At 37.3% G+C, this 11,277-nt stretch overlaps 3 protein-coding genes across 3 annotated transcripts in view; 2 read left to right on the top strand and 1 right to left on the bottom strand.

Moving 5' to 3' along the window:
* Positions 1-281: 281 nt before the first annotated feature.
* On the bottom strand, positions 282-2,219 carry ela2 (elastase 2). Its single transcript, XM_016459823.1, has 8 exons — positions 2,135-2,219; positions 1,866-1,954; positions 1,470-1,567; positions 1,248-1,370; positions 1,029-1,165; positions 795-940; positions 534-686; positions 282-427 (listed from the first exon to the last, which is right to left on the bottom strand). The coding sequence occupies exons 1-8, from the start codon at positions 2,169-2,171 to the stop codon at positions 410-412; spliced, it is 801 nt and encodes a 266-aa protein (XP_016315309.1). The 5' UTR covers positions 2,172-2,219; the 3' UTR covers positions 282-409.
* Positions 2,220-2,793: 574 nt separating this feature from the next.
* LOC107667984 (chymotrypsin-like elastase family member 2A) lies at positions 2,794-6,485 on the top strand. The gene is made up of 7 exons (XM_016459716.1): positions 2,794-2,833; positions 4,454-4,568; positions 4,916-5,038; positions 5,536-5,672; positions 5,753-5,898; positions 6,202-6,354; positions 6,468-6,485. The coding sequence occupies exons 1-7, from the start codon at positions 2,794-2,796 to the stop codon at positions 6,483-6,485; spliced, it is 732 nt and encodes a 243-aa protein (XP_016315202.1).
* Positions 6,486-8,141: 1,656 nt separating this feature from the next.
* LOC107668063 (chymotrypsin-C-like) overlaps positions 8,142-11,277 on the top strand; it is a 5,657-nt gene continuing 2,521 nt past the window's right edge. The window contains exons 1-4 of the mRNA XM_016459824.1: positions 8,142-8,363; positions 9,370-9,472; positions 9,569-9,705; positions 9,836-9,981. Of these exons, the coding sequence (XP_016315310.1) occupies positions 8,201-8,363; positions 9,370-9,472; positions 9,569-9,705; positions 9,836-9,981 (549 nt within the window). The 5' untranslated portion in view covers positions 8,142-8,200. The remainder of the gene's footprint in view (positions 8,364-9,369; positions 9,473-9,568; positions 9,706-9,835; positions 9,982-11,277) is intronic.

The following is an 11,277-nucleotide window of genomic DNA, read 5'->3' as shown; positions in this document are numbered from 1 at the left end:
GCAGTTTTAAACAATATGTTTGACGTGTAAATAGGCTAGCCTACTTCAAACTTACATTAATAAAACTGTTTTTAACGTTCAGACTAGGCTCTCCCAAGCCAACATTAAAGTTTGTCTACAAACTTTACTATCTGGACTACACTAGGCTACAACCCCAGCACATTTAGCTCCTAGCATAAAGATAGATATAATTGGGAAAATATCTAGAGTAAGCAAGCAAATGGTAATACAAACACAGCGACAAAAAGTGGAAAAATAATGCTTTTTAATGTTTTTATTTTTTTATTTTTTTATTCATTTAGGCCAAGAGCAGACAATAGTTGCTGAATAAATTAGTTTATTGATTCCACATTTATTTTGTTGTTGTTGTTGATTATGATGATTTTGAGGTAACCACACTTTTCACTCTTTAATAAGAGGTCATCACCTGAAAAAGAAGAGGCTTGTTTAAATACCTGAATATCTGAAACAGGATATGTGAAAAGTTGGTATGTGTTCAGAAAAATACCAACAGGTTTATTAAGTATACTCACATTGTTGATCCAGGAAATGTAGCCAGACACACGGGTGAAGACGGAGGGCTTCTTGGGGTAGTTGCAGCCCAAGCTGGAGCCAAAACTCACAATACCGTGAACATCCCAGGTGCCGTCACTTCTCTGGCAGTTCAGAGGGCCACCAGAATCACCCTGTACAAGTGAGGTAACATCATTAGTGTACATTTTCACTCATACTGGTTATTAATAATGGAATATCATAATACAAACACATAAATAAAAAGTGTGCATCAAACCCACATTGCAGCTGGACACCACTCCGTCTCCACCAGCGCACACCATGAGGTTGGTCACAAGGTTGCCCCACCAGTCTGACCTAGTGCAGGTATTGTAGTCCACAACAGGGAGCAGAGCCTGCTGCAGGATATCAGCAATGGGGCCATTGGCTGAGGAGAGAAAAAGACAAAAGGGACCGCTTTAAGAAAAAACATTTGTTGCTTGAAAATAGGTAAATAGCAGTGGAAAGGCACCTACTCCAGAGGCGTCCCCAGCCAGTGACGTAACAGGAGAAGTTGTGAGGCAGAATGCTTTCGGAATTAGGCAGGCAAGCAGGTGAAATCTTGTCAGTGAAAGTCACTGGACTTGACAACTTGATCAGCGCAATGTCATTGCTGGAAAACACACAAATATATCAAAAACACACTCTCAGATTAGTCTTTTTGTCCCCTACATTAAAATTAGATAAGGACCAACCGGATATTGTAGGAATCCCAGTTCTCATGCACTATAATCTTGGAAGGAGAGATGGCGAGAGAGCCGGACTCGCTGCTGAGTGCCAGATTGTGCTTGCCCAGGTAGACTCTGTAAGTGCGGCTGCTGCTTGACAGAAGTTTAAGACATAGTTTGAGTCCATCTCATAATGTAGATCAACTTATGGAAACATTCATTGCATTCTTTTGATTATTTTGACCGTACCCAATGCAGTGAGCAGCAGTCAAAACCCACTGCTTATCGATCAGGGTGCCACCACAAGTGTGGTAAAAGCTGGAGCCGCTCTGGTACTGGAGAGACACCTGAAATTGATAAGGTAGAGAGTGTTGAAGTGAAGCTCCTTTCAGTGCATTTAGTAATACCGTCGAAATGATTTCAGAATTATCATTACATATTTCTATGTTTGCAAGAAAAATGGTGTAGAAAGAGTTTTCACTCAGAAATTGCTAGTAATTTTCACAATTAGTTATGAAAAATAGCAAGTAACACATTTAAGTAAACAATTTGTAAGTAGAATGACCAAAATAATTTATTGTAAAATATATTACAACTTAAAAAAAATAATTGTTATTATTTTTTCCAGTGCAATATTCACAATACCTGCCATGGCCAGCTGTTTGGGCTAACATCAGTTCCACCCACCACCCTTGAGGCGACAGGTTTATAGGTGGGCTGCCCACAACCGTAGGCTGTTTCAAGACACAACACACATGCACACACAATGATAAATTAAATGTCTGCTCGGGGTTCATTAGCTGCAATGCATATCTATGTGAGAAATGAGAAAGATATTCCTGCTCATTCCACTTCCACAGCTTAGGAGCCAAAGTATAAACTCTTTTTTTTAAGTAGACAAATGTTCATCTTACCACCAGCAATGAACAGAGCCAAGATCACAAATTTCATGATTCCTGATTGCAGTGGTTACAGGCAAACACCCATCATTTATATAACTAACCTGGGCCTGGACAGCAACACAGGCCAGTTACATTTCCTGTAGCAAAGCACCGATAGCATTCCCAGTATCATTTAGCCTTGTAGATAAACATCCCAAAATATCAGTTATCTTACAGGTTTTATATATGCAGCCTGTGAAATGCACAGATGACATGCTGATATGAAGAGTAATCTCTTGCCAAAGCCAGATGGCTTTTTGTGCTTCTGCAGATTTGATGTTGATATTTTTTTAGTGTTGTGAAGTTTCAGGATTAAAATAAATTTGTGGGTGGGGGGGAACTAAAAATATAGAGTGCCATGTATTTTGGGTTGGATTGAAGATATTTACCTGAAGTATACATGAAAATTAAAAGAAGAAAAAAACTATAAAAAGAGGATTCTGCAGTCAAACTAAATATGAGAACAAACCTTCAACCTGTTAATCAACAGCAAAATTATTTTGATTAGACTCTACCATGTGAAATATTAAGGTCAAGGCGCACCAGAGAGCTACTTTTTCTGACTAGTTTTTCTCTAAAGCAATCATTCGTTCCTAAAGGCGAATTGAAAGTGAATTGGCTTGTATATAAACATGATGAAGTCTGTGCTCTTGGCTATTCTCGTTGTTGGAGGTAAGAAGTCCTCAAGACTGATAATATAGTCTGATTAATATTTTTTTTATTAATTGTAACCACAAGGACAGTCACATAACTATTGATTATCATAAAAATGCATATGGGTCAATTACATACAGTATAAGAGTGTTCATAAAGAAAAGGAAAAATCTCTTTAAAGGGAATTTAAACTGTAACTAAATCTAGTGTAGAATGTGTGAGTCAAGTTCTTAGAAATGTACTATTTATATTTTTTTCTTGAAACCATGCTGAGGTAAGTAGTAGTAACATTTTTTCTTACACCTTTAGTACATGTGAATGTACACACTTTAATCATAATTTTCAAAAAGTATTAAATATATTTTTCAAGGTAACAAGCATTTTTCATAAATATAATGAACTATTAATTCAATTTTCTTTCTTTTAATAAGCATTTTTTCATGAGGATCATGAGGATCCTCAAATGCAAACTGTGTGTTTTGCTTCAAGAGAGCAACCATATATTTGTGTTGTGTTTTACTTTCTTTTACATTCATTTATTCTTTATATATTTATAATCGTTTATCATTTAATCATTTTATTATCAAGACAGTTGTATCAACCTAATATTTTTTACTTTGACTCTTTGATTTTTAACCCTTAACTGTCACCGTCCCACCTGTGGGACGCTTGGCACTCTTTTTTGTTGTTGCCCTTTTTCTCTATCAAATCTTTTAGTAATCATCATAAATCATATATAATTTGAAAGCTTAGAAGCCCAAAATTCATCCTGTGAAAACCATTTTGAAATCGGACATTGCGTTACCATGGAAATGGTACTTTTAAATCTTTTGGCGGTCTCCTCCCCCTTAGTGGGCAGTGTCAATTGTCATATTACAAAATGCATTACGCTCTTTTACAATCAAAACTTTTTAGAATCTTGACAAAAAAAAAAACATATCACTGGAAAGGTCTGAGTCTCGCCTTAGGTCTGTATTCAAAAGTGTTCATAAATTACAACAATTTAAGTTTGGATAGTGCACCTGCATGCCTATTTTAAAAAATGTGGGATGACTGTTAAGGGGTTTTAAACCAAAAAATATTCAAAAATATTTTTTGAATATTTTTAAAAATAAAAATAATACATCTGGAACAGTGTTGTAAATACAACTTAACCACTGATGTCTAGTCGTGTCCATTTTTGGAAGGCCAAACAAAGTAGTTTCGCTTTCACAACGCAACACAGCGTCACACACGGCGGCCTTGAGTGAGCAGTGGCGGCCTATAGTGAGCAGAAGCCGGGGGCTAGCGTGAGGAACGGCCAGAGGGCTAAGTTACGCCTTCTTTCTTTGCGTGAACATTTTGGCGGCGTTATGCAAATCTTCCCACATAGTGATGTAGATATGTGGGGGCGTGTTAGAACGAGACGTTTTAGGTAGGTGTGGCTGACTCTTAACTTTTATAAAGAATATCTCTTTGGATTTGAGACTTTAGTCTTTGCAACTTTACAGATCTTCTTTAAGCACCAAGAGCTTGTAACACTCCAAAGAGAAAGGAAAACTTGAAATCGCATCATATGACCCCTTTAAAAGGTGTACAATAACTGTGTTACTATTAGCTCACTTGCAAACTAAAGCAATTGAGACAACTGATTCCTTTATACTTTTATCATCCAGATCTCCCTCCAGTACAGAAGTGGTGGTAGCTGGTACCACCATTGTGGTGGCACCCTCATTTCTGAAGAGTGGGTTTTGACTGCTGCTCACTGCCTCTAGTAAGTCTTTGCTTTGTGGGATATGGTGACTTAATTTGTCTGATGCACTTTAAGAGTGGACTAAAGATCAGTTTACAGAGGAAATTCTCTACTGGAAAACTACTTTAGAGATGTTAAAATGCTGGTAAATGCTGAGGTTCTTAAAAGGAAGCTATATTTAAAAATAAAATAATACTATGGTATTCTTTGAAGTACCTTATCGTGCCATGTAAATATGTACAGTATGATATATACCAAAGTACCATGGTGTTATGAGTTTATAAGATTACTAAGCATTGGGTCCACCACAGTACTTTTGTCAATGACTTGTTGGTACTTGTTTCTGAACTGCTTTGTCTTTCCTGCAGTAATTCCCTAAATGACAGAATGCATTTGGGAAAACATAACATGTATGAGGAAGAGAGTGGATCTATCATCATCTACATTAGCAAGATCGTTATCCATCCTGGCTGGAATTCTAACAATTTACGGTATGGTGACCAAGAGAATAGAACTTAACCAGGGGTGTAGAAATCCTTTCACAAGTGAGGTTTTATATACATGTATAAAAAATAAACGGTAATTAAGAAATATTAATTAAACAATAGGCTCATAACAGCAAAGAAACAGTCACTTTTGTTTGGATAACTTATTGTGCATGTGTCATGGAGAAGGCACAACATGACAATTACTGTCCACACTCACGTTTTTGATTGCTGGAAACAATTATGTGTTCATCGTCTATGTGTACAACAATTTTCTAGTAAACTCAACCAAATGAACTAAAATCTCAATCTTTGACCACTTTATTGAACATCTGAATTTAAACACACACAATGGTCCAATTAAACACACGACGTAAATATATATTTGTCTCATGAAAAGTGCATGGGATGAATATTAGTCTTGTGGGAGGAAGACCCATGTCTTGGAAATTGTGTGCAAAGAATGTACTTGTCTTTGTTTTTATGTTGTGTCTGGGCCACAGTAACGACATCGCCCTGATCAAACTGCAGACTCCTGTAACCCTAAGTGACACTATCAGCCCTGCATGTCTTCCGCCGGATGGGCATGTTCTGCCCCACAATGCTCCCTGCTATGTCACTGGTTGGGGACGTCAGAACAGTAAGTAATGCTGATGGTTGTGAATAAAGTTTTTTAGAGAGCAACTCTTCTCACCCTCTTTTTCCAATATCATTAACTAGCCAGTGGTCCCATTTCTGGTGCACTGCAGCAGGCTGTCCTGCCTGTGGTGGATTACGCCACCTGCTCTAGGTCTGACTGGTGGGGCTCTCAGGTCACACAAAAAATGATCTGCGCTGGTGGAGATGGTGTTGTTGCTGGATGTACTGTAAGGAGATATTGGCGTGATGAAAGTGGCTTATGTTGAAGTCTAATACTTAGCCATTGGTTACTATGCACTTACAGTATGTACATTGAAGATTAGACAAATATTCTTATGTTTCAGAACTAATCAGTAGGCCAACACTGAATGTTTTTCAAAAGGAAAATGTTTGATAAGTGTTTTATTTCCACTAAAGGAGTCCTCTGTAAACCATTTTCAATTATATTTGTGTTATGTTATTCCATAATGGTTAATTGCTTTACTTTTTGTGACAAATGAATCTCTGACCCTCTTTGTCAAACAAAACAGGGTGACAATGTTGGCCCCCTAAATTGTGCTGGTAGCAACGGTATTTGGGAAGTCCATGGTGTTTTATCCCATACGATTCCAAATACCTGCCTAATACTCAAGAGGCCCAACATTTTCACTCGTGTGAGCGCATACATTGACTGGATCAGCAGCGTAAGTGTTTTATGACAGCAAACATGCAGACAAATTAAGCTACATGTCCTTTTGGACAGTGTTTATCGTTATAGAAACTAATACTCATATTTTCCATTTGTTATCTCTTACAGAGCATGGCCAGCTATTAAAAAGCAAACAGAAATAGGAGTTTTCTGTCATCCATGTCTTGAACAATACAAATATTAAAAAACATAAAATAGTTGTCTAAATTTATTAACACTAATATATTAGTATTAACTAAAACCTGCTGTGTTGGGGTCAATTTGACCTACACTTGCTTTTCAAACTACTCAAAATACTTTATTTATTTATTTATTTATGGAATTCTGTAAATATTTCTCATTAAGGGTCATGAATGTGCATGCAAAGTTTCAACACATACATATGTTTTGGAAAGGCTGTACAAAAATTGTTACTTACCTTTTGTGTCAACACTGACCCCCATTGGTTTCCATGCAATTTGCCAAAAAAAAATTAACAGTAAAGTCAGAACACTTTTATTGTAGCTTGTCAAACACTAAAATATGAAATACAAGAGAATTTTAAAACTCAAAGTTTATTCGAAATCGAGACTCATCCTCTGAATCATCCAAGGAAAATTCACTTTTCCTTTATCTAGTGGAGTTTTACAGTTAAAAAAGTCTGTCGATAATTGTTTTTGCTTGTTAGTTTCTTGTTTGTTATCTTAGACTGTTACACTAAATACAAATACTGTAAGATATTATTTACACCTCCTAAGTGTGCAAATAGTCACTATAGTAGTCATGGCAAAAAAAAATGTTTAGTGTGTGTGTCTATGCAACTAATTTTGAAGAAAAATATATGGGTCAGATTGATCCATAACTCAACAGAAAATATAAGGAAATTTAAGGAGACATTTCTCACATTTTATAGTCTCTGACAAGCTACATTAGAGTTTTTATGTCCTTACATGAATCTTTAGTATTTTTCATATTGCTTATTTTTAGCAGATTTGGTGGAAACCAATGTGGGTAAATTTGACCCCCAACAGAGAAGCTGTACCCAGTTTTTAAACACAACAGAAGGGTTAACATAATAGATACACAGTTCAAATGCATGTATGTCCTTTGTGATTTAATTCTTTGAACACAATGTTTTTTTAATGGTATTTCATAACAAATTCATAACATTTAGCATGCTGTGTCAGTGTCTGTGAGGTCTTATAGCTCAGTGACATTTCCATTACAGCCCAGTGGGCGGCAGTGTGGTGTTTTATTTAGAGAGGGGTCACATTTTTCAGGTTCCTCAAGACAACTTTACATGCCAAGTCAGACTTTAGAACCATGGCTATTATTGGAAATACTGCTAAACAAATTAAACGTGCACTCAGAAATTTACAATAAATATCAAAATATCAAAGACTATAGATTATAGCCTAAACAACAATTGTGCATTAAACCCACATTGCAGAGGAACATTCACACATACATAGGCCTATGAAAAAAACTTCTTTTTTTTTTTTGTGAGAAAACAACAAATGTTCAACATATTAACTAACAGGTAAAAATGACTTTAAAATGATTAGATAGCCTTGAATTATCAAAGTCAAAGTGTATCCAAAGAACCACCAAGAGGGCTATTTTATTTGTTTTTCCTAAAGCAGTCAAGGACATTCGTTCCAAACGATTGCTTAACTGTGGTCATACATTACACTGAAAGTGAACTGGCCAGTATATAAACCCCAGAAGAGAGGGCCAATGTTGAAGATACAAGCATGATGAAGTTTGTGGTCCTGGCTGTTTTATTTGTTGGAGGTAAGAAGCCTTTAAAGACTGATAATATATACTGTAGTACTGACTATTTTTTAAAGTCTGGAAATAACATGCAGGAGATGGAGCATCAATCTTCTTTAGCATTTTTAAACAATTATATTACTTTTGTTATGTTTCACCTCAGCTTACGGATGTGGGCTTCCCACCTACCCTCCTATTATATCGAGGGTTGTGGGGGGTGTGGATGTCCGTCCAAACAGCTGGCCCTGGCAGGTACATGCACATTCCATTATTTTTATTAAAACATACTGTCCAGTTAATCTTAATTTCTGCCCTTGTTCAAAAACATTTTCCAATTGAAAGCTATGTTAACCCCATGAAGACTTAGATATGAACATAAAAAATCTTGAGAAATCAATGAGATCAATGAATAACAGTATTATAATAATTAGATATAATTATATTATTATTATCATTATTAAAATACAAATAAATATAAGTAGTACATTGTCTATATATCTCCCAATAATGTGTCTTAGTAAGAAGACATTTAAATGCGTAGTTTTACGTCCAAGGCTTCGTAATGTTTACGGTTTTATTTCTTGGCAAAAATATACAAATGTGATTGAGAGATGTACAAATAAACATTCCTCAAAAGCCTGATGTGTCATATTTGATACTCAAATTTTGACATTTTTCTAAAACATTATGTATGGATAATCAAGTATAAACCTAAGTTGCTTCAGTCCAGTATGTGTTCATCTCGAAATATATTTTTAACAATAGAAATTTTATTCTTATGTTCACTTGACAAAAATCTGCAAAGATGATTCAAATGTTACATTTTTAAAAAGACATTTGAAGGGGTACGTTTTCAGAATTACGCTAAAGGGCCTTTAAAAAGTAATATTTGCTGGCTTATAAACAAAAAGACATAAGAAAGACAACTGACCCCTGTTCTGTTCTTCTCCCAGATCTCCCTCCAGTACAGTAGTGACAGCAGCAACTGGTACCACACTTGCGGTGGAAGCATAGACTGAAGCCTTATTTCCAATCAGTGGGTTCTGACTGCTGCTCACTGTATCAGATTAGTCTGAGGAATAGGCTGAGGAACTTAAACACAGGCCTAGTTAGAAATAAAAAAAAGGACAATTTTAGTATATCATATTTAGTACCAGTAAAGTACCATGATATTATTTACCATTTGATAGTATTTGTGAGTGTTTCTGAACTGCTTTGTCTTCCTCCTGTGGCCCTGCAGCAGTAGCAGAACTTACAGGGTGTATCTGGGAAAACAACCTGAAGGAGGAGGAGAATGGATCTGTGGCCATCGCCGCTGGAAAGATCATTGTCCACGAGGGCAGGAATTCCTTCACTATCCGGTACGGGGGCCAAAAGTCTCCTCACAAACAAAAGAGATGCATATCTTGAATAACTTGTGCAATGAATTTAATTTTCATGTTGTGTCTGGGCCGCAGTAATGACATCGTCCTGATCAAACTGGAGAGTGCTGTCACTCCAAGTGACACTATCACTCCTACATGTCTGCCTGCTGATGGGCATGTTCTGCCCCACAATGCTCCCTGCTATGTCACTGGTTGGGGATGTCTCTACAGTAAGTAATGTTGATGGTTATGGATGAAGTTGTGCTGTTAAACTCAACCGACTGCATGATTAGGAGATATCCAGACTTTGTTTTTGGCTTTTCTTCTCATCTACCTTTTTTTTCCACTGTCAATAACTAGCCAATGGACCCCTTGCTGATATCCTGCAGCAGTCTCTCCTGCCTGTGGTGGATTACACCACCTGCTCTAGGTCTGACTGGTGGGGCTCTCAGGTCACACAAAGCATGGTCTGCGCTGATGGAGATGATGTTGTTGCTGGATGTAATGTAAGGAGTTATTGATAGACTATTTATTTTTCATCAGTCATTATTTGTAATCTCTGATTACAATTAACTTTAATTGGTGTAGCCAATTAAATGTAGCAATAAGGGGCCATTCACACAGAACATTGTTTTCTATTCTACTATGCTATGTTTTCCATTGTTTTTCTATGGAAAAGAACGCGTCTCGAGACCTTAAAGTCACCATGAAATCAAAATTGAAAATTCTTATTTTTTAATGGAATACTGTAGTGTTTATTATAAATAATTTATCCGTGCACTTCATCATTTTTTTTTTAATTCATGTTCCCTCGTAATCTTTAATCAAAAACGTTAACCTCCCCTCCCCCTCAAAACGACTCATCTTCTCTTCCGGTCAGGAGCTATGGCGCAAGGGCGGAGCTAGTAACATGAGGGGTAAACGCTGGGATAAACAACAGGGGGAAAAACTGAAGCTGATGCTTCACTTTATAGAAATCAATGCATTGACCAGTGCTGACGCAAGCCATGGGGGAGTACACTACCCTTAAAATTGAAAGGATAATAGCATATTACCACATTACTCGTAGGACATCGCAAACTATTTTTTTCTCCATCGTTAACCTGATGGAGGATGCGCTCAGTCATTCAGGCAGTCTCTCTCTCTCTCGCACGAGCTCTGTTAGGTATGTTTTGTGCCGTTGATCGTCTTCGTCGTCGTCTTCCTCAATAAATAAAACATTTCTTCATGCTAGGGTGTCGGCAGTGAATCCAGTGGAAAGAATTTCCCCCACAACTAACTGCAAACTGGCATTCAGATCTGCCTCCATTTTGTTTGCAACGCCCCAACTTCCAACGATCCAATCAATTCCCGAAGGACGAAATCAAGTCCCGCCCTCTCATTTCAGATGCCGTTTCACTCGGATAGATGTCACAGTAGAGAAAAAAAGACAATCGCTACTTCCGTTTCATGCCGACTTTAAGATTATTAGGAGACCTTAAGGCACAATATGTAAGTTTTCGCCGCTAGAGGGCGCGTATTCAAAACAAACAAAGAAACAAAGGCGTAGTTTGATGACACCGTGACTGAGTGTGGAATCATGGGTGTTGTCGTCTTCATCCCCACAGCCAATGCAATCTGACTGGACTGGGGCAGAAATCATGTTCATGGATGAGCTAATGATTTATTAACGTCGTAGTAAGAAGCAGGGTGAGGCTGAAAGCCATCGAAGCGAAATGAGGCCGCTGAACAAGCGCGACACACGGCTCGAAAGCAGCGGAGCTTTTATTATGCCACAGTCGACCGCTTCCGCTCCTTCCGGT

Source organism: Sinocyclocheilus anshuiensis, unplaced genomic scaffold (assembly GCF_001515605.1).
Source record: "Sinocyclocheilus anshuiensis isolate Anshui unplaced genomic scaffold, SAMN03320099.WGS_v1.1 scaffold1024, whole genome shotgun sequence".
Classification (NCBI taxonomy): domain Eukaryota; kingdom Metazoa; phylum Chordata; class Actinopteri; order Cypriniformes; family Cyprinidae; genus Sinocyclocheilus; species Sinocyclocheilus anshuiensis.
The sequence above is the reverse complement of the archived record's forward strand: the minus strand, read 5'-3'. Positions and strand labels throughout refer to the sequence as shown.